The 24,170-nt window shown below is 43.0% G+C and overlaps 1 protein-coding gene across 2 annotated transcripts in view; it reads right to left on the bottom strand.

Annotated features, from left to right (window-relative positions):
* Window positions 1–7,027: 7,027 nt before the first annotated feature.
* Window positions 7,028–24,170, bottom strand: part of B9D1 (B9 domain containing 1) — a 55,843-nt gene continuing 38,700 nt past the window's right edge. For both annotated transcript variants that reach the window (XM_030213167.1, XM_030213168.1), the window contains 3 exons: window positions 19,824–19,886; window positions 13,948–14,015; window positions 7,028–8,154 (listed from right to left, as the gene is read on the bottom strand). In XM_030213167.1, coding sequence (XP_030069027.1) covers window positions 8,024–8,154; window positions 13,948–14,015; window positions 19,824–19,886 — 262 coding nt within the window. In that variant the 3' untranslated portion in view covers window positions 7,028–8,023. The remainder of the gene's footprint in view (window positions 8,155–13,947; window positions 14,016–19,823; window positions 19,887–24,170) is intronic.

Raw genomic sequence — 24,170 nt, 5'->3', positions numbered from 1 at the left:
AGTTCTGGCACAGACCGTAGAAGTCTTCCCAGCACTATCCCTGCCTCCCACCACCGGCTCTGGCACAGACCGTATAAGTCTGCCCCGCACCATCTCCACCTCCCGCCACCGATTCTGCCACCCAATTTTGGCTAAGTTCCTTAGGATCCATTCCTTCTGAACAGGATTCCTTTATGTTTATCCCACGCATGTTTGAATTCCGTTACCGTTTTCATTTCCACCACCTCCCGCGGGAGGGCATTCCAAGCATCCACCACTCTCTCCGTGAAAAAATACTTCCTGACATTTTTCTTGAGTCTGCCCCCCTTCAATCTCATTGACCAATGACTTCAGGATGCCGAGACTAAAGTGATATAAATTAGAATAAACTTTATTGTAGACTCGATCACTTTAGTCTCAGCATCCTGAAGTCATTGGTCCGCTTCCCACTATGAGCGCAGGCTTACAGGTATTATGTATACTGGAAAGCATGACTAAGGAATAACAAAACATAAATGCATTGTAACTCATTTGCACAAAGTATTATGAGGATAACTCATAAAGTTATGTAAAAAAAAGTGTCTTAAAAACAAAAGGCATTTTTATAATGACTCGACAGAGGTGAGCTGTGTGCGTTTGTTGGTCTTTTTCAATACAGTACTTTGTGCCTGACCCAAGACCCTTCCCCATATCTTTTTGCACTTTCTGGCCAATATTGTCTCTTTGTGTATGCAACAATGATGCATGACTATGATTTTACACTCAGGGGGACTGAGAACACGTTAAAAGCCGCTGCTATGGAGAAAGAGCAAAGTCAGAAACAGAGCGCGTAAGGTCCAGGGACATAGCAGGCAACAGGAACACCAAAAGGTGGTTGCATTTTTATTATATATCACTTTTATATAGGGGTCCACATGGTATAATGCTGATCAATTTGTATAGTGCTACTGGATACATGCAGTGCTGGACAGTGGCGATACTGTAAGTATATACAGTCTGTGCCAGAGCCGGTGGTGGGAGGCGGGGCTGGTGGTTGGGAGGAGGGGATAGTGCTGGGCAGACTTGTACGGTCTGTGCCCTGAAAAAGACAGGTACAAATCAAGGTAAGGTATACACAAAAAAGTGGCACATTTCTTGGGCAGACTGGATGGACCGTGCAGGTCTTTTTCTGCCATCATCTACTATGTTACTATGTATTCAGGTGTAATATGTTGGCTATCATGCCCTGGCATTTAATATCCAGGGTTAGTTCAGCCCACGGCTAAAGAATTGGCTAGCCAGCTGCTTACCACCATGGCCTAAATATCGGGCCTTGAATGTTTTAATTTGAGTCAGCTGGAGTCATTTTGGAATATGGCATGGGTGGGGCAGGAGTGAGTGAAGATCACACCCTCCCCTTTTTGACATCAAGCTGTGTGGAAAGAGGGACTGGGGACTTAGGGAAAGTGGAGCTTTAGGAACTCTAAAGGATCCACTAGTTCACTGCGGTGCTGTAGTCCAAACCAGAACTCCCAGAGGTTAGTCATGTGCGCTCTCAATTACACCCGATTAATGAGACTATGACTGTGAAACCCGAGAAAAGGTGAAACAAAACCTAAGCATCTTTGCCCCCTACCCCCCCCCCCCCCAATCTGCTCTGATGAGCTTACAAATTAAGGCGTATCAGAGGCAGTGGGTGATAGGGTATTGCCTAAGGGCACTATGGGTGTTTCTTAGTAGTAGAAAAGGGGTTTGAACCCTGACCTCTCTGGTTCTCAGGCCTTTGCTCTAACCACCAGTCAACCAGGGCCAATGCAGGGGTTCCTTGTGGCATGTTGGGCCAGGGCAATTCTCCAGGTTGCCACCCCCATAGACAACTCCTGAGGCCCAGTTGTAATAACCCCCTGAACTTAGTGCAGTTCAAGCTTGACTTTTGGCTGTGATCTACTGGGATCTCCTTGGGGAGCAGACAAAGTACAGCTGTGTCTGTGCCCTGAGAATGCCAAGGACAAATCAAACTCGGGTATAAAGTATCGCATACCATGTAAAATGAGTTTATCTTGTCGGGCAAACTGGATGGACCGTTCAGGTCTTTATCTGCCGTCATTTACTATGTTACTATGCAACTCTTTGGGGTTCTACATGGAATGTTGCTACTAATTGGGATTCCGGAATCTTGTAACTCTTTAGGATTCCAGAATCTTCTGAACTTTTAGTACAAGAACAGTGCTGGGCAGACTTCTACGGTCTACGCCCTGATCGTAACTGGATAAGGATGGGCTGGAGTGTAAATTTAAGGGGCTTCGACGTTAGCTTCAGAACTTAGTACAAGAACAGTGCTGGGCACACTTCTACGGTCTACACCCTGATCGTAACTGGATAAGGATGGGCTGGAGTGTAAATTTAAGGGGCTTCGATGTTAGCTTCAGAACTTAGTACAAGAACAGTACTGGGCAGACTTCTATGGTCTGTGCCCTGAGAATGGCAAGGACAAATCAAACTCAGGTATAAAGTATCACATACCATGTAAAATTAGTTTATCTTGTTGGGCAGACTGGATGGACCGTTCTCTGCTGTCATTTCATTTACTATGTTACCTTCCACTTCAAAGGAACGGGATGAGTACTTGGGTGGGGGGGGGGGGGGGGGGAGGATATGGTAACAAATCAATTGCTAAGGCAAAAGAAACGATATGCATCAGAGAACAAGCTCATTTTAATTTTAAGTATCATCTTTTCCAATATTCAATATTTTATTGACCTTTCCAAGGCTGTTAGAAATTAGCTTCTTGGTTACATTTGAGGCTACAAATAGCCAAGTAAACAAGGCTTAATCAGGTCTGACTGTAAGTGTCTGGAGAAGAAAGGGCTGGTAGGAGAAGGGACATGTGTTTTCTCCAGTACAGCTCTAATAACGTCCTGGCTTTTTTTTGTCACTTAAAGGGAGAATACAGAAGAAAGACAGTTTTTACCAGGCTTAGCTAGTTATCTCCTGATTTTCTGAATTGATTTGAGAAAGGTCACGGAATGCTATTCTGCCAGGCAGGGTGGTGAGCATAATTTGGAAACTTTTTAAGAGAAGGCTGACTGCACTAACACTTGCAAAGATTTCAATAGCTCACACTACAGCATTTTATGTAGTTAACTATAGGTATGCAGTCTACCATTCCAATCTGAGTTCTGGAATCAAAATAATACAGGAACAAATTGCAGCATGACATTAATTCTGGCTTTATCATTTGCCTTATCTTCTCTACATTCTGAGATATAATGCACAAAATTTTAGACATAATTCTCAAATCGTTTTTCCAAACTTTCAGTTTAATGATAGCATCTAGCAGCTGCTTTCACTACCCTTTTGTCCCAATACTCAAAATTTAGGGCAGGCTGTGAGGGTAATTTGCAAAGTGACTTTTGCAGGTATAAAACATCTTACCAGCACAAATTGGCTGTCTGAAAATCATCATCCTTAATACAGCTGGAATTTCATGGCTCTTGCACAGCATGTCATGTTTTGGTGCACTGAGAGAGGGCATTTCTGGAAGCATGTTTAGGTTGGGAGGAGTATGGGCATAGTTAGTACGATAATTTCCCAGCAAAATTCTATCAGGTGGAAGTATCCAGGCGTAGCCAGGTTCTGATCTCAGGGGGAGCAAACGTTTATAAAATAGGCGCCGGTTGGTGTCAGCTAGACAGCAGTGTCTTGTGTTGTTGCTTAGGTGGTATGGCGGGTAATAATTAATACAGGCTGTCTCTGTTGCGTCCTGCCTACAAGGAAACAGTAAGTTACATCAGTAGGCAGGACGCAGAAGAGGTCCCTGGACTGGCCAGAGCAGGCAACCTGTCTTCTTAACTACAAAGTGAAAATATTCAGGAATAGCACACACATTCCTTCCACTGCTAGACACCTTGTTTAAATCAGATGGGCTTTTGTTTGTATGGTGACTGGCAAGGGGGTACTCCAGGACTGCCCTAGAACACAAAACTTATCACACCATAACAGCCCTAACCTACTACCTATCAGAAGACAGTGCTATATATATTACACTGGGCTCTGGAACACCAATATACCTACTATTGGAAAACTGTAACAAACTGCACTGTTACACATTCCTACACAGAGACTACATGCTAGCAGAATCCTTCACCTCAGTCACACATGCAGAACACGGACAGACCCCCCATCTAGATAAACATAAGATTAGCCATACTGGGTCAGACCAATGGTCCATCTAGTCCAGTATCCTGTATCCAACAGTGGCCAACCCAGATCACAAGCACCTGGCAGAAACCCAAATTGTGACGTTCCATTCTACCAATGTAATACAGAATAGGGAGCCACAAAAAAACAAGAACAGAGTTATGGAATGCCTTGCCTGGGCATCTCTGCTTCTGTGTAAATGTAGGTCAATTTAAGAAGTTTTTGAAAACTCATTTTCTTTTGTTCAGGCATTCTCTATTTGATGCAGTTGGGAATTAGCATTGTAATTTTTGAATGTTTATAAAATACCAGAGAGGTGAATACCATGAAGAAAAAGTGTTTCCACAATGCCATCTGCAGCCAAAAGATTTGTGAAAATCAGCTAAGTTACAGCCAGCGGGGACACCGTGAGGCCAGGTGAGAGAGCACTCAAGCAGCTGCGATGAGGTAGTAAATTGCCTGTGGAGCACACCCGACTTCCCGACCCCGTCCCAAGCACTGCATTAAAAATGTTAGGCAGGTACTGGTAGGTGAGCTGCTGGTTATTGCTGTCGGCTGCTTGCATGCATGTGGTGCTGAACCGTGGCTGAACTGGAAGGCGCTGCACTGCAACCTAACAGACGCCTAGAAGGCTAGCACCGATTGGAGGATCTACAGCCACTGCTCCAGGAGGATGAATTACTGAAAGAGATATTACCAGGCCTAGTGGTTAGGGTGGTGGACTCTGGTCCTGGGGTACTGAGTTCAATTCCCACTTCAGGCACAGGCAGCTCCTTGTGACTCTGGGCAAGTCACTTAACCCTCTATTGCCCCATGTAAGCCGCATTGAGCCTGCCATGAGTGGGAAAGCGCGGGGTACAAATGTAATAAAAAATAATTAGTGAAAAGGAAGCTCCCTATACAAGCTCAAAAAGAAGAGAATGGCATATGCCCCTGCAATATTCCCAGCTGCAAACTGTGCTAACACTTTTCACAGGATCCCATAATCACACACATGGGAAAAACATTCAGCATAAGGGGATATTACATACATTTTAGCCGACTCTGTGGGTGCTTTAGCACTCCCAAAATTGAGAAAATTCCTTGTGTGTGTCCAAGGAGGGGTTATTTCCATTGGGCTTAGCACCCCCAATAATTTTGAAAAGTTAGCTTCTATGATTACATATGCTCATGTTCAAATGTTGTACTGTATATATCATTCAATGCAATATGAGAAGAAGGGTGCTATATCGGAGAAACAAGCCAGATGCTAAAGATGAAACTCAATTTACATAGACATAATATTAAACATTCCACTGTCACCTCTGTGGGATGGTACTTTACAAAACCAGAACACTGTGTCAATGATCTTATGGTAAGCATACTAAAAGGAAATTTCAAGACCTTTGAAGTCAAAATGATGAAATATTTTGACAACCACCGGCAGGACTTAACAAAGACTTGGGCTTTCTATCCCACCATAAATCATCAATTCTACTGCTTTGTCACCTTATCAACCACCCATCTCTAACCCACCCACCTAGCTTTCCCTGATTCTCACCTAACCTACCCATCCCTCTTCCTCAGACTGTAATTGGAGTGTTTTTGTGTTTTACTTATGTACTCTGATGTTTGTCAACATTGGCTTATTTCTGATCTGAAGGGTTACCTTTGAAAGCTAATCAAAAGAAGTATTAAGTTAACCCAATAAAAAAAGGTATCATCTTATTTTCTTGTCTATGTTTTGATTTTTTTCTATTTAGTGGACTAACACGGCCACATTTTACTCAAACTTAGAAGAAAAGCCTCAGATCTTGTCTTTTTGAAATGCACTATTTAATAGTTATCACACTCTTTTTGAAAAATATATTTTGTAGCAGTGAATCCACTCATTCGAACATCACATAAATATACTATATACAAAGGCTCATTTCTAAAGTACTTAGAATTACAAAGTTACATAGGTGGCTCATTTTCAACAGAGAAAAATGTCCAAAAAGTGGCATAAATCTGCATTTGGAAGTTTTTCTCACAAAAACGTCCAAATTGGTAGGTTCAAAACCAATTTTTAGACATTTTTCCTATGAAGTCTGTCAGAAATACGTTCAAATCATGAGGGCGTGTTAAGGGTGGGATCTGGGCGTTCCTAACACTTGGACGTTTTTTTGCCAAAATGGAACAAAAAAAGAAATCCAGGGATATAAGTTGGACGTTTTGGTCTCGACCTGTTTTATTAATGGATAAGTCACAAAAAAGTGCCCTAAATGACCAGATGACCTCTGCAGGAAAAAAGGAATGTCACCTCCTTACTCCTTCAGTGGTCACTGACCCCCTCCTACCCGAAAAAGATGTAAATGACACAGTACATACCAGGCTCTATCATAGTTTCAGGTGTTACAGCCAGACCTATTAGAAGAGAAAGCAGGTTCCTAGAATAACCTAGTGGTCGGTGCAGTGCAGTGTACAGAAGGTGACCCAGGCTCATAATCAACTCTAACTGTTACACTTGTGGTGGAAAGTGTCAGCCCCCCCCCCCCCCCCCCAAAGCCTACTGTAGCCACATATACATGAGTGGGAAAGCGCGGGGTACAAATGTAACAAAAAAAAAATATAGGTGACACCTTCAGCCATAAGGGCTATCGTAGTAGTGTATAGTTGGGTATAGTAGGTTTTTTCGTGGGGTTTGAAGGGCTCACCATACAATATAAGGGGGTTACAGTGAGATGTGTACTTGGTTCCTTTTTTGTGACGTTCACCGCAGTGCTTCTCCTACATCCCAATGGCTGATTTTGTATGTTTTTCACTGGTCCAAAGAAAATAGACAGACGTTTTTCTGGTTTGAAAATGGTCATTTTCACTACTTGATTTCTGGACGTTTTCAGCGAAACGTCCAAAGTCTGATTTAGACGTCATATCGAAAATGCCCCTCCACCGTAACCTATGGAACTTTGTAAGTCCGATAGCTGGATGGGATTCAAATAAGAATCAGAGGCTTTCAATAACAGTAATGTCGTCAAGAACGAGAGAGAAAACAATTCATTTTATCATGCAACAATTAGGTAATCCAAAAATCTTTTCCCACTAATTCTGCTCTACTAAAAGTCAATGCCTACATGGACACACCAGCTCGCAATCTGAATGACTTATCTGGCACTGGTGGCTGCTGTGTTCTTGTACATAAGCTTGCCAATGGCTGTTTTTTTCCAAAGCCTGATGCTACCCAGGATTGAGGATGGACCTATTTCTAGCTGAGTTTCTAAAATGTGGTTAATAAAATAGCAACTGATGCTCTGTCTACATGTAGATGGAAAATACCTTCCGAACTGCTTAAATCTTATTTCTGTTGAATGAAAACATTTTCAGTGAGAGTTGCTGGTATTAATTAAAACCTGACTAGTAGCTGCAGTGGTCCAAGGTCTCCTTACTTCGATTTCACATCTAATTGTTATATGTGATCAAGGGTCAAAGGTGAGTAGAAATGACGTGTAGTTGTTCAAGCTGAACGGTAGCAATATAACTCAATTCTTCTATTCCACAATGTGTCTCTGACAATTAAAGATGCATTAAAAATTACTTTATAAAAAGGTGCTCAACGGATTTGACATGGGAGACTGTGTACAGTGTAAATGCAGAATGGTGGACACTAAGTCAGCTCTGTTCTCCAGACAACATACAAAAAGGTTGGGCCACAACTTAAGGGTGGATACAGTTTGCAGTGACTGCCTTGTTTAAAAACAATGTAAATGGTATTTGCTTTATCCAATGTTGCTCCAGTTCTGCTGATTTGTAGAATCATTACACATTCAGGAACAGGAAAAATAATGTATATAGGGTCATGCTAAATCTCGGAGAGGCCCTCTTGCTTGATGATCAACGGATCTAGTGGCTATGAAGGGTAGGGTGCTACTGATGGGGTCTGCATGTCAGCAGGACTACTGTCATACCCCAGTTTCTTCATATCCTTGGTGACGACATTGAAAGAAATAGTCACAAAGCCTTGAGACCTCACTCTGGTCACTAAAAAGGAAAAAAAGACAATGACATTAGGCATCATATTTTGCATCTCCTCTTTCACTTCCGACTTCGTGTTTTCATAGTTTCTTAGTAAGATGCATCCTGTCTTACACTGGGACTCAACTTACAATAATAATAAAAAAAAAACGCTGACCCGTATGACCACTCTGGCCAATTCTGAACTTCAGTTGTACTGGGAAACTAATAATTTACACGTTTCGGTATATTAACTACTGGAAGGTCTTCTTGCAACACTATGGATGCACTGCACCATCCTGAAAGGTTTTCTTGTTCATTCCCATACCAATATGCACTATAGGTAGGGGGGAGGGGGTATGGCTGACTGTTGACATGAAGAGAGTATGATTGGTGAGTCTCATGGGTGGGGTTTTGTATTGAATATTGAGTAGCCTTGGTTGTCACGCTATGTTCTACCCGCTGGATCCCAGATCACCAGTGGGGTGATGTTTTTTTTTTTTTTTGTACCACTGTGTTGTATTTCAATTTTGGTAATTGCTTCTTGGTGTTTTGTTGCTACTTAATAAAAAGATTTACCAAACACCCCCCCCCCCCCCAAAAAAAAACAAAACAGAAATACAGCGGCTTTGCTGCTGGTAGAGATGACTTCCAGCTGCTCTCCGTTGCTGCAGCAACACGGCAATCCTCAACCACCCCCCTTTTGCTTTTGTGGAAATCAAGATTTTTCATAATTTCCTCCAATCAGTCTTAAAATCAATGAGATGACAAACACATCATTGACAGCAGGAAATTTATAGTATTTGCAGTACAGATCTGCTGTTAGGCATCAGCCCCATCTTACCTCTCTACCCTCATCTCCCCTTACATCCCTACCCGTAACCTCCGCTCTCAAGACAAATCCCTCCTTTCAGTACCCTTCTCCACCACCGCCAACTCTAGGCTCCGCCCTTTCTGCCTCTCCTCACCCACCCCATGCTTGGAACAAACTCCCTGACCCCATACGCCAGGCCCCCTCCCTGCCCATCTTCAAATCATTGCTCAAAGCCCACCTCTTCAATGTCGCTTTCGGCACCTAATCACAACACCTCTATTCAGGAAATCTAGACTACCCCAACTTGACATTTCGTCCTTTAGATTGTAAGCTCTTCTGAGCAGGGACCGTCCTTAGTTATTAATTTGTACAGCGCTGCGTAACCCTAGTAGCGCTCTAGAAATGTTAAGTAGGAGTAGTAGTAGTAGAAGTAGAAGCTACCTTACTCCTCCCTCCTTCCAACCACCCAAGACGATCAAAAAGCACACCAGACCTTGCACATCCGGCTTCAAGTTTCAGAATTTTTACATGAGAAGTTGCTGGAAAGAAATCTTGTTAAACACCACCTCAGGTAAAAAAAAAAATGCAGAATATAGATATTTTAAAGTGAACAGTTTTACAGAGTCATTTATGCTGGCAATCGGAAACTTCAGGGGGTGCAATGATGAATCATATCCACATAGGGAGCTTAAAAGGAAGAAAATCATAGCTTTAAGAACAGAAGGACTTGAAAGAGATGCAAGCAAAATCAGAAAAGCTTTATTTAAAATAAGAATCTGAAGGAAAAGGGAAGTTTTATTTTAATCACAAAATAAAGCAAGAATGAAAGTCAAATTATTTTTGTCGATACTGTTCAGGCTCTTCTTAATGCTAAAATATGTCTTATGAAGTGTAAATGTGCCTAGTGGAGATGAAGCTATGACTACATGTGTCTGATTGAAGAGACAGCAAATGGCTATTACCTCTATTACTAGGAGCGTTCTATTGCTCACTACTAACACACAGTTTATGATTGGGTTTTCCCTTCATTTGCTTCTGTGCTAACCTCCTGCAGTAAATGACTGCAGGGGCTGGACAAAAGTCAGCTCTCTGCATGTTAGACTACTAACTGGTGCTAGCAAAATCATCAACGTGCTACAGACATTCAATGTAAGAGGAAAACCAGAGGAAAGCTCTACTAAATTTAGGAAACTGGAGCTTAATGTCAAAGAGCTATCTGGCTTACTGTGGTGAACACTGGTGGCTAAGAGGTAAGGAAAGCCTCCCTGAGATCTTGCTGCTCTTTCCTCTTCTCTCTGTAAAGATTATCTTTTTAAAGTTTCCTAACTAACAATGAGGCATATTTTCAAAGCACTTTGGGAGGCTAAGCTCCATAGGTTTCTATGGAACTTTGGGAGATAACCTGCTTATAATCGAAAGAGAAAAACGCCTATATTGTGACCCAAATCGGGAGATAGACGTTTATCTCCCAAAAACGAATAAAGCGGTATAATCAAAAGCCGAATTTGGACGTTTTCAACTGCACTCCGTCGCGGATGCGGACAACGTTGATAGGGGCGTGTCGAAGGCGTGGTGAAGGCGGGACTGGGGCGTGGTTATCTGCCGATCAGAGATGGGCACCTTTCGCCGATAATGGAAAAAAAATATGCGTTTTTAGCGAGAATTTAGGGCACTTTTCCTGGACCCTGTTTTTCCACGAATAAGGCCCCAAAATGTGCCCTAAATGACCAGATGACCACTGGAGGGAATCGGGGATGACCTCCCCTGACTCCCCCAGTGGTCACGAACCCCCTCCCACCACAAAATATGCCGTTTCACAACTTTTTATTTTCACCCTCAAATGTCATACCCACCTCCCTGGCAGCAGTATGCAGGTCACTGGAGCAGTGGACTTCAGGCAGGTGGACCAGGCTCAGCCCCCCCCCCCCCCCCCCCTGTTACACTTGTGCTGGTAAATGGGAGCCCTCCAAACCGCCCCCCAAACCCACTGTACCCACGTGTAGGTGCCCCCCTTCACCCCTTAGGGCTATAGTAATGGTGTAGACTTGTGGGCAGTGGGTTTTGAGGGGGATTTGGGGGGGGGGGCTCAACACCCAAGGGAAGGGTGCTATGCACCTGGGAGCTGTTTTACCTTTTTTTTTTTTTTGTAAAAGTGCCCCCTAGGGTGCCCGGTTGGTGTCCTGGCATGTGAGGTGGACCGGTGCAGTACGAATCCTGGCCCCTCCCACGAATAAATGTCTTGGAGTTATTCGTTTTTGAGCTGGGCGTTTTCGGTTTCCATTATCGCTGAAAAACAAAAACGCCCAGCTCAAAAAAAGATAAACGTCCATGTTTTTTCGAAAATACGATTCGGTCCGCCCCTTCACGGACCCGTTCTCGGAGATAAACGCCCATGGAGATAGGCGTTTCTGTTCGATTATGCCCCTCTAAGTGCTTTGAAATTGAGCCTCAAAGTAATCTAAGACTTGGTGTAAACAGAACACCTCAAGCAAACGAAGCAGAGCGGTATATTTTTATGATTATACTGTACTCTGTTCCGGGTGCTTTGGAAAGGCGACAGAGTAAGAAAATGAATAAATGGAATAATAAATACCAGTATTGAAAACATCTAGGCACATAGCATCCCAAAAGTCAGATAGCTGTCTATCATGAGCACATCTGACATGGCTCCCTTAAGTGTTTGGACCTTAGGTATGAATCTAATTTGCCAGTGTCTTAATCTGGTCTTGCCCAAGGCAATGCATATTAGTTGGAAGTACACAGAGCAACCAATGCAAAAGCAATACAATTCAATTAGAACATTTACCGTAGAAATAAAGAAAATGTATTTATTTATTTCAAAATTTCTATGCTGCACTATCACAAAAAGTTCTAGGCGGCTTACATATCTAACAACCATAATATCAAAAGTAAAACAAACATAAAACACTAAATTACATCAATCCAACTCATCACACATATTTAATACCATTCACTTATCATTACAAATGTCTTCAAACCTTGACTGTTGACTTTAATACTATTACATAAAATTGTAATGTTCATATTCCTTCTGGAATAAAATGTTTTAAGTTCTTCTGTTGGGTTGGAAAGAATGAAAACAGTATTCTTCATGGACAAGCAAGATAGAATCAGCCATACCTGGGCCTCGTCAACTCAACGGAACTAGACTGGACATGCTCTCTCAGAGCCTAGAAAAGCCTAGGCACCTTTCTGGGCAAATGCAAATGCTCCCATCTGTATGTCCTTTGCTTCTCCTTGGCCAAGCTACAGAAATCTAGCTCTCTCTTTCATTTCAATTCTTTTCCTTTTGAATGTTGTTCAGTCTTACAGAATGTCTACTGCCGGCTGAACGCAACAACTGAGACTTCAGGATGCTACCAGAGTAGAAGCAGCACTCTTACCATGAGAGATCTTCCTGACCACTGTGCAGGCCGCAGGACTAAATAGACTCCTTTGGTGTGGGTAAAGACTCTCACCATGAGAGACTTATCAGACTGTTGTGTTCTCCACAGGCCTAAAAAGGAATCTGAGGTGGCAAAGGCCATTGGATCGCCCTAAAGCAGTAAGACTCTCACCCTGAGGGATCTCCCCCTCTGCATCATGTCTTGGGAGTAGTGACCCTTCTGCCTTTCAACTTTGACCTGCAGCTCAGAATAGCTGCTGGAGCTGGCAAGGAGCATGATGTAGCACCATCTGTCGATCCTGGGTGGTGACTGCCGCATTGGGTGGACTTCAGGGAAAGATCTCTACCCAATGCCATCAATCTTTGTACACCCGGACTGATTATTGTACTCAGTGGGTTGCTCTATGCTGATAGTGGAAAAGACCTCAACACAACTCAATCCTAGTTAACGTATGGCTCCTAGAGACACAGGCAACACTGAACCTCACTGCGTCTACTTCCAGTGGTGCGGCCCAAGCCAAATGCAGACTCCAAACGCCCAACCAAAGTTCTACTCACCATGTCAATGCTAGTTCCACTCAGCACAGCCTCCTCATAGTGCCAGTACCTCCTCGCCCCCCCCCCCCCCCACTTTAGTGGGAAGGTGCAGTTCAACTTCAGCTCTATGCTGATTCTATGTTCTGTCCCTCTGATGCTATGCCAACACACAGATGATGCTGACATAGGGTACAACTCAGGCCTACCTGATCTGAGAGGCTTTTTGCTTCTGTCACTGTGCCAACAGAGCACTTTCTGAAGTGGAAGAGTAGCCTAATGGTTAGAGCAGCCGGGTTGAGAACCAAGGAAGCCTAGTTCAGACTCCACTGTGGCTCCTTGTGACCTTCGGCAAGTCACTTAACCCTCCACTGCCTCAGGAACAAACATATTGTGAGCCAACTAGAGAAAGGGAAATACCCTTTGTACCTAAAGTTAACTCACCTTGGAAAAAGGTGTGAGCTAAATGCTTAAACATTTCCCACCCTTATAGCATTCCTCCAACTGGTGTAAATATCATGTCACGGACGGACCAGTGACCATCGTAAAAGGTAACCCAAGGAGAAACACTTTGCATGGGTTAAGATGCAGGCCAGGCAATTGCCCGGAGCTACCTTGCTTTAAAAGTATCCCATGTGATGGCCTTCAGTTCAGTGCTATTTAAGAAAACTTTTTGTTAAAAAAAATTACAGTAACAGACCCATGGATACTCATACTGTACAGCCAGTCGCAGTATATCAAACACTAGCATATACAGTTAACAAAGAGTACTGAAGGAGACTTAACGGTTAAACATCACAGACAAACATTAAGTCAATCAACACTTCTAACTGCAGCAACTCATCGATCAAAGGTAAACGGTGATTAAAATACACAGTAAAAAAAAATACTCCTAGAACACGAAGGACAACCTTTTATTTTACTTGCAAGTATCATTTTAAAAGGCTTTTGCTGTGGATTATAAATCACAGCCATTGTAGCCCACCTGTAGCACACCCTGAGACCTTTCTTTCTCACACCTGCAACCTGCAGAAATTTTGAACAATTAAAGATCATCACACAGTACCTTCTCTTCCTTCTCCTTGTGCCACCACCTTTGGATCTGTGAATTCAGGGCGCCTTCCCATGAACCAGCTGAGAAAGGAAAACATAGGAAATGCTTTTAGCGATAAGTGCGTCTTTTAAAGAATGTTAGGATTATTGCTTTAGAGAATGTAATGAGTAAGGCGTGAAAATGAAACACACAATTCCAGTTGGTGAATTTAGTAGCACAATTTATTGACTGTTTGGAAGCAATGACCCCCCTAAGCGGCATCAGAAATATATATATTTTTTTATTTATAAAAGCAGGCAATATTCTTTTGACATATGCCATTATTTTATTGATTACATTTATATTTTACAATTTCAAACTTGACTCAGTCAAAAAAAAACATTTTCATGCTCTAGAAACAAAGCTTTCAAAGAATAGAGGAAGACCGATATCCAGCAGGGCAGCCACTGCTTAAAAACATCTGGATACCTATAGGTCCTTTTTTTTTGTTTTTTTTGTTACATTTGTACCCCGCGCTTTCCCACTCATGGCAGGCTCAATGCAGCTTACATGGGGCAATGGAGGGTTAAGTGACTTGCCCAGAGTCACAAGGAGCTGCCTGTGGCTGAAGTGGGAATCAAACTCAGTTCCCCAGGACCAAAGTCCACCACCCTAACCACTAGGCCACTCCTCCACTGTTGCTACTATTTGAGATTCTACATGGAATGTTGCTATTCCACTAGCAACATTCCATGTAGAAGTCGGCCCTTGCAGATCACCAATGTGGCCGCGCAGGCTTCTGCTTGTCTGACGTCCTGCAGGACGTCAGACTCACAGAAACAGAAGCCTGCACAGCCTTCTACATGGAATGTTACTAGAGGAATAGCAACATTCCATGTAGAATCTCAAATAGTAGCAACAGTGGAGGAGTGGCCTAGTGGCTAGGGTGGTGGACTTTGGTCCTGGGGAACTGAGGAACTGAGTTCAATTCCCACTTCAGGCACAGGCAGCTCCTTGTGACTCAGGGCAAGTCACTTAACCCTCCATTGCCCCATGTAAGCTGCATTGAGCCTGCCATGAGTGGGAAAGCGCAGGGTACAAATGTAACAAAAATAAAATAGATACTATTGGAGATTCTACATAGAATGTTGCTATTCCATGTAGAAGGCTGCGCAGGCTTCTTTTCTGTGAGTCTGACGTCCTGCACGTATGTCCTGCACGTCAGACTCACAGAAGCAGAAGCCTGCGTGGCCACATTGGTGATCTGCAAGGGCCGACTTCTACATGGAATGTTGCTAGTGGAATCTCAAATAGTAGCAACAGTGGAGGAGTGGCCTAGTGGTTAGGGTGGTGGACTTTGGTCCTGGGGAACTGAGGAACTGAGTTTGATTCCCGGCACAGGCAGCTCCTTGTGACTCTGGGCAAGTCACTTAACCCTCCATTGCCCGCCGCATTGAGCCTGCCATGAGTGGGAAAGCGCAGGGTACAAATGTAACAAAAAAAAAAAAAAAATCCACTCACTATCCTGGCTGAGAGACATGCGCTAGATGTAATCTACTTGGACTTCAGCAAAGCCTTTTATACGGTCCCCCACAGAAGACTCGTGAATAAGCTGAAAGGGTTGAACTTAGGACCGAAAGTGGTGAACTGGATAAGAAACTGGTTGACCGACAGGTGGCAGAGGGTGGTGGTAAATGGAATCCGCTCGGAGGAAAGGAAGGTGAGCAGTGGAGTTACTCAGGGGTCGGTGCTGGGGCCTACTCTGTTTAATATATATTGTGGGAGATATTGCTGAAGGGTTGGAAGGAAAGGTTTGCCTTTTTGCGGATGACACGAAAATAGCCAATAGAGTGGATACCCTGGAGGGAGTAGAAACGATGAGAAGGGATCTCTAAATGTTAGGAGAATGGTCGAGGGTCTGGCAGTTAAAATGTAATAGATAGTAAAATCCTCTAGGGTAACTAAATCCGTTCGGTTTTTCTTGTTTATATCCACTACTGCAAACACAAAAAACCTTCTAATAGGAAATCTGAATCAATAGTGCTGAAGTGAAATCTAGTATATTTTTTTCTTTTTTAATATGCAAATAGAGCTCAGTCATCGGGGCTGGTCCCGCAGGACTCTCTCGCAGTATGATACTGCTTTAAGAAGCCCAATCTAACATCATAAGTACATAAGTAGTGCCATACTGGGAAAGACCAAAGGTCCATCTAGCCCAGCATCCTGTCACCGACAGTGGCCAATCCAGGTCAAGGGCACCTGGCACGCTCCCTAAACGTAAAAACATTCCAGACAAGTTATACCTAAAAATGCGGAATTTTTCCAAGTCCATTTAATAGCGGTCTATGGCACTCCAACCTCCCTATCCTGATGTTACTACAATCCTAATGTTCTCCATGTATTAAAGGCTTAATCGGTATAAGTAAGTACATAAGTAATGCCACACTGGGAAAAGACCAAGGGTCCATCGAGCCCAGCATCCTGTCCACGACAGCGGCCAATCCAGGCCAAGGGCACCTGGCGAGCTTCCCAAACGTACAAACATTCTATACATGTTATTCCCGGAATTGTGGATTTTTCCCAAGACACGCTTGTTCAACCTCTGTGATTTTTTAAGCAATACTGCTATTTATTTTGATCCATGAAGATTACTTCTATGCACAGGGTAAAAAAAAACGGATAAAAAGGAATGGAGAAGACAATCTACTTATCTTATGTTGGGATGGTTGTATTGAAAGTTGGATATCATTTCCTTCATTCAGGGAATTGATGGTGCATCACAACTAATTTTAAAGTCACATCACAGACGGGGACTCCCGTAGTACGGATCCACATCTATGACTGCAACCATCCCAACATAAGTACACTGCTGATTACCACCTGGTTAGTGCCATACGGTAAAAAATAAAAAATATTTTCTGCCGAGCGTAAAAATTAGAATTACCGCCTGGGGCATGCGGTAGCTGGGTGATTTGACATGCGTTACACGGGCGTAGGGGCCTACGCGACTTACTAAAAGGGCCCCACAGATTTTAGCTTGTGTTAACTGCAAACTTAACACTATTCTTTTTGAGGGTATGTTTTAATCAGATCATGCACTATAGTAGTCATTAATGCATGGTAACTGCTAGGATTTAATGCAGCAGCACTTAGCTGTTCCTATGTAGGAGGTACTAAGTCATCCTGCATTTCCACTTAGAGTGCGTTACCTAGAATGCACTAACAGGATAATGTTTCCACGCCTTTTCCCAGAAAAATTCCCTCATGGGAGCATTAGCAGGTATATTACTGCAGAACACCCTTTAGTAAACACACCCCTTAGTCAATAAAACACCCTACAAGCTATCCAGGTGGAAAGAAAATAACAGATGAGAGGCAGAGGGAACATAAACTAGAGTTACAAAAATACAACAGCAGAGACCGAAGAATCTGGGGGGGGGGGGGGGGGGGGGGGGGGGGGGGGTCACCAAACAACATGCAGAAGAACATAGAATGAGCTATGCTGAATCAGTCCAAGGTCCACTAAGCCCAGCGGCCTGTCACCAACTGGCCAGTCTGGGTCTCAGGTAGCCCACAGATCAGTTTCTCACAGCTCATTCAAAGGATAAGCGATGGCTTTCCTCAGTCTACCTAGTCAATCATTTGTTCTGGGCCAGTTCCTGTAGAAAAGGTCCGTGCCCCTCCGACAACTGATAAATTATGTGCTGTGTGAAAAAGGAATTCTGCAATTTGGTTTTTAATCTTATGGCTCTAAATTTCATGAAGTGCATTCTTGTTTTCCAGCTGTTAGAAAAGTTAAACAACTGTTCCCTATTTAACCGTTCCTCCCCACTCATGATTTTATAAACTTCTATCTTATCCTCTCTCTCTCTGTTTAGGCTTTCCTTATAAGTGAGACCTTCCATCCTATTTAACATTTCTGTTACACTTCTACTTTTTCTATCCGTTTTGAGACGGGGCAACCAAAACTACAGGATACTCAAGTTTCATATGCTTTAAAAAAAAAAAAAAAGCAAAAAGAGAAAAAATGAATCCATAAAAAGATGGAATCTGTTGCAGATATTGAGATTTACTACTACTACTTACTACTACTTATCATTTCTACAGCGCTACTAGACGTACGCAGCGCTGTACACTTGAACATGAAGAGACAGTCCCTGTTCGATAGAGCTTACAATCTAATTAGGACAGACAAAGGACAAACAAGGGATAAAGACAAAGAGTAGCAAGGTTCTGGAATCCCAAAGAGTAGCAAGATTCTGGAATCCCAAAGAGTAGCAAAGATTCCAGAATCCCAGAGTAGCAAGATTCCATTCAGAATCCCAAAGAGTAACAAGATTCCAGAATCCCAAAGAGTAGCAAGATTCCGGAATCCCAAAGAGTAGCAAAGATTCCGGAATCCCAAAGACTACTACTACTACTACTTATCATTTCTATAGCGCTACTAGACGTACGCAGCACTGTACACTTGAACATGAAGAGACAGTCCCTGCTCGACAGAGCTTACAATCTAATTAGGACAGACAAACAGGACAAATAAGAGATAAGGGAATATTAAAGTGAGGATGATAAAATAAGGGTTCTGAACAAGTGAATAAGGGTTAAGAGTTAAAAGCAGCATCAAAACGGTGAGCTTTTAGCTTAGATTTGAAGACGGCCAGAGATGGAGCTTCACGTACCGGCTCAGGAAGTCTATTCCAGATTTGTGGATAAGTTTCCAATATGCTAACAACAATCCTAAAACTGCATCTTAGCTCTTGCAGTTCAAGAAAGTGGATGGGCTGCTAATGAAAGTACAGAGGAGCTGTCCGTTTCCTGCAGTAACGAAGGATCAGACTCTCACAGTTAAGTGTAAATGCAAACCCGAATGCCGGAAACCTGTAGGCTGTATTGCTAAACTACTTCTTTGGGGATCAAAAGTCAAGACTGTTTATGGAGACACCGTGAGAGCTACATTTGAAAAACAATGCACTTTTCTAGCAATTATTTTATTCCTCTCAAAAAAAGAAAAAGGCAGCTCTGCAACAGGTCACAGAGATTCAGTGGAATCTATTATTTAACAGTGGTGGAAAAGGAACATTTTTCATTACAAGCTTGATGCTTCATTCTAAAGCTGTGAGGGTTTGAGGATCTTCTTCCCTATCTGACACTCCTGCATAACCTTTCTCGGTCCCATCCTGCTGAGTCACTGCAGCAACAAATATGACACAATGGCACAAAATCTAGGACAAGTGAGCTCTTTCCATGAGCCAACAGATGCAGGACATTGTTTCTTATTGTAAATGGGGTTTTTGCTAATATTCCCAGATTTAGGGGAAAATAAAACTAAAGATGTAGGTGATACCTTTTTACTAGACTAACCTGTTACATTTTAGGGAGAGTAGGATGCAGGAAATTCGTATGCAACTGAAGTGACAATTTGGCAAACCAAATGACAAATTTCTGAGTGGTATCTGGTATAGCACAAGTTCCACTTTTATAACACACAAAGGTGGTGGTGGTGATGATATCATGATTTTTAACAATTTATGTATTGTGGTGGAGCTGCGGCAGGCTGGTGGATGGCAGCCGTGTCATTTTATAGTATTGGATGTCTGTTGTCTGTTTTGTGTTGCTACAGTCAATAGGACATTTTGTTCCACTTGATATTTGTCCTAGTTGGTTTATTCAGTTATTTATCAATATTTTTATCCATTTCTATATATATTTATCTTACATGTCCTTCATACAAAAAATAAACAAACATGGATAACAGTGATAGTAATCCCAGGGTGCGATACAAACTGGTGACTTGGATGGTGAAAGACAATAACCTGACTCCACGAAAATGCAAGACCCATTTTCTTTTATATATATATAGATAGGTGTATATATATATTTTTTTCCATGAGGATGTGTAAAGATATTACCTTGTAAACTTCTGCAGCTTTGAAGAAGATTCTGGAACAAACATTGGAATGATTCTTCTGTGCCTAGAATAAATGAAATGTTTGTATTAAAGGTAAATTACGACAATCTTGAAAAACTGGTTTTGTAAACAGATGAAATAATTTGAAGCACAGGAGTATCTTTGTACTAACAGGTAGAACAAAGCTCCAGTTGAAGTTCCCCAAGAATGAGAACTTGGGCTGTGAAATTACTGCTGTCAGTCAGGAATATGTACAGGACTGACTGGAGATTAAGTTGCAGCAGTCAGACGCAGTTAATGATTACAGCTATCACTGCAGTTAAAGATGACAGGTTTTGCTGCTCCCACGGTGCCCTTCCATTTGTGAAAGACTTGTTTTAAAAATGGAATCTGTTATGTGTCTGCTCTGTGACAAAGGTAGGCTGCTGATGAAACTCACTCTTCCTTATACACTGAAAGTGTAGTGCAAGATGTGTTAATGTGATTTAAGGCAGGTTAAATAATATAGTCCCTCAATGTAGCCTTTTAACTATGCACTTAGCTTGAATTAATGTGCATTGGGGTTCACTAACACATGCCTGGAAATGAAGCCCTCAATTTGCTGATATGCTTAAGATCGCTGGTCTTCATTCCCAGGCCACCAAATCAAGTTTTCAGCATACCCCTAATGAATATGCATGAGATATAGCAGACATGCAAATCTCTTTTATGGGTATTCATTATAGATATCCTGAAACATGACTTGTTGTTAGCCCTGGAGGATTACGAATCACGACCACGCGTTAAGATGATCATAGGATGAATACAAGTTGATTGTGAGGGTTCTGATTACAGTTTATATCCCCATTTTCTGCATTCACGGAGGCTTTCTGGATCAATGACTTTAAATCCATTTAATAGTAACATAGTAGATGACGGCAGAAAAAGACCTGCACGGTCCATCCAGTCTGCCCAACAAGATAACTCATATGTGCTACTTTTTGTGCATACCCTACTTTGATTTGTTCCTGTGCTCTTCAGGGCACAGACCGTATAAGTCTGCCCAGCACTATCCCCGCCTCCCAACCACCAGCCCCGCCTCCCACCACCGGCTCTGGCACAGATCATATAAGTCTGCCCAGCACTATCCCTGCCCCCCCCAACCACCAGTCCCGCCTCCCACCACCGGCTCTGGCACAGAATAAGGTGAATAAGTATTCGGTCTAATCAGTTTCCCTGCGAGATGTGCTGTATTTGCATTTATAATAAAGTTAATAACCAGTGGCATCAAAAGAATGCAGAGCACTCGCAAACTGGCCTGCTGAGGATGCCTTCATTTTTGTCTTTTGGCAGTAACGTCAGCATAATCCCTCAGGTGAACTTTCTGAAGGGTTTGGTTTTTGAAGGCGCTTTTAAGAAAAAAAAGTGCTCCACCAAGCATCTGCTATATGGTCCGAAGTTATCCATTTTAAATACAGGAGGGGTTTGGGGTATGGCTTAAAGTTATACAGGGTGGTGAAATTCAGTCATTCTCTGACTAAATTATGTTCTTTCTGCATTCAGTCTTGAGCACATGAATAACTTAAATGGATAAGTTTAGAGTTATGCCAGTATTTCCAGTATTCACGTTCGAATGCATGGCTTTGCTATATATCCTCAAAACTTTATAAATGGATAAGATATCCAGTTTAATTATGCATCAACTATCCCACTGCATATTAACCTCTATTCAATTTTGAGTAAGATAAGAAGATGTTCTTCGTTAATAAACTCCGAGATTCACTCAATCAACCTTATGACCAAAAGCGCTAAGAGACAAATCTATCTGTAAGGCTCGCAATTTGACACCAATTGTGAAGACATGACTATTACTTTATTCTTAAATTGAACCTTTGACTGACTGAGGGCAGATGCCATTTAAAGAAACATGGGTCCAAACATGGAGGAGTGGCCTAGTGGTTAGGGTGGTGGACTTTGGTCCTGGGGAACTGAGGAAGTGAGTTCGATTCCCATTTCAGGCACAGGCAGCTCCTTGCGACTCTGGGCAAGTCACTTAACCCTCCATTGCCCCATGTAAGCCGTATTGAGCCTGCCATGAGTGGGAAAGCGCAGGGTACAAATGTAACAAAAATAAAATAGATACTATTGGAGATTCTACATGGAATGTTGCTACTATTGGAGATTCTACATGGAATGTTGCTATTCCACTAGCAACATTCCACGTAGAAGGCTGCGCAGGCTTCTGTTTCTGTGAGTCTGACGTCCTGCACGTACGTGCAGGACGTCAGACTCACAGAAGCAGAAGCCTGCGCGGCCACATTGGTGATCTGCAAGGGCCGACTCCTACATGGAATGTTTCTAGTGGAATAGCAACATTCCATGTAGAATCTCAAATAGTAGCAACAGTGGAGGAGTGGCCTAGTGGTTAGGGTGGTGGACTTTGGTCCTGAGGAACTGAGTTCGATTCCCACTTCAGGCACAGGCAGCTCCTTGTGACTCTGGGCAAGTCACTTACCCTCCATTGCCCCATGTAAGCCGCATTGAGCCTGCCATGAGTGGGAAAGCGCGGGGTACAAATGTAACAAAAATAAAATAGATACTATTGGAGATTCTACATGGAATGTTGCTACTATTGGAGATTCTACATGGAATGTTGCTATTCCACTAGCAACATTCCATGTAGAAGCCTGCGCGGCCACATTGATGATCTGCAAGGGCCGACTTCTACATGGAATGTTGCTAGTGGAATAGCAACATTCCATGTAGAATCTCAAATAGTAGCAACAGTGGAGGAGTGGCCTAGTGGTTAGGGTGGTGGACTCTGGTCCTGGTGAACTGAGGAACTGAGTTCGATTCCCACTTCAGGCACAGGCAGCTCCTTGTGACTCTGGGCAAGTCATTTAACCCTCCATTGCCCCATGTAAGCCGCATTGAGCCTGCCATGAGTGGGAAAGCGCGGGGTACAAATGTAACAAAAATAAAATAGATACTATTGGAGATTCTACATGGAATGTTGCTACTATTGGAGATTCTACATGGAATGTTGCTATTCCACTAGCAACATTCCATGTAGAAGGCTGCGCAGGCTTCTGTTTCTGTGAGTCTGACGTCCTGCAAGTACGTGCAGGACGTCAGACTCACAGAAGCAGAAGCCTGCGCGGCCACATTGGTGATCTGCAAGGGCCGACTTCTAGTGGAATAGCAACATTCCATGTAGAATCTCAAATAGTAGCAACAGTGGAGGAGCGGCCTAGTGGTTAGGGTGGTGGACTTTGGTCCTGGGGAACTGAGGAACTGAGTTGGATTCCCACTTCAGGCACAGGCAGCTCCTTGTGACTCTGGGCAAGTCACTTAACCCTCCATTGCCCCATGTAAGCCGCATTGAGCCTGCCATGAGTGGGAAAGCGCAGGGTACAAATGTAACAAAAATAAAATTAAAGGCAAAACATTCAGGCAAACACCAACACAAAGGAACACAGTAAATGACGGCAAATGAAGAACTGCACGGTCCATCCAGTCTGCCTAACAAGGTGGCCAGAGCCACACCTTCCACTCTGTGTAGGGTATAGTCATTCATGATTAAACACGATCAAATCAACTACATATAGGAAATTAACTTGAATAATATGGGGGGGGGAGGGGGAGGAGATTCTATAAATGATGCTTAAACTGTGTGCAATTCTGGAGACCACACGTATGGAAAGATATAAACAGGATGGAGCCTGCAAAATTAGTAAGCGGTCTCAGTCATAAAACATATAGGGACAGGCTTAGGAACCTCAACATATATGCGCTGGAAGAGAGGCGAGAGAGACGTTTAAATATCTCAGTGGTGTCACTGGAGATGAGCCTTTTTCAAATGAAGGAAAACTCTGGAATGAGAGGGCATATGATGAAGTTAAGAGGAAACAAACTCAGGAGGAGTCTTAAGAAAATGCTCTTTTATGGAAAGGGTGGTGGATGCGTGGAATGACCTCCTGGTGGATATCGTGGAGACGAGGACTGTGCCAGAATTTAAGAAAGCGTGGGACGGGCAGGTGGGATCTCTTAGGAAAAGGAGGAGTCAGTGCTTACTGAGGATGGGCAGACTGGATGGGCCATTTGGCCCTTATATCTGCCGTCATGTTCTCTGTTTCCACGTAAAAGATAATTAAGCTCACAAGGGAAGAGGAAGATTGTTCCAAAGAGCTGGTGCTAAGAAGAAAAAGGTGTTATACCTCCTAGACTCCAAATGAGCCCAGGCAGGTGTGCGCTCATGGAGAGAGAGAACTGGAAGTCAGGTAACAGTTAATGCTGCCTGTTATGTCCTAAGAAATCAAATACTATTATGGAGGATCACTCAGCAAGAAATAAAGATCTTGTCTGTAAG

Source organism: Microcaecilia unicolor, chromosome 8, assembly GCF_901765095.1.
Source record: "Microcaecilia unicolor chromosome 8, aMicUni1.1, whole genome shotgun sequence".
In the NCBI taxonomy this organism is placed as follows: domain Eukaryota; kingdom Metazoa; phylum Chordata; class Amphibia; order Gymnophiona; family Siphonopidae; genus Microcaecilia; species Microcaecilia unicolor.
The sequence above is the reverse complement of the archived record's forward strand: the minus strand, read 5'-3'. Positions and strand labels throughout refer to the sequence as shown.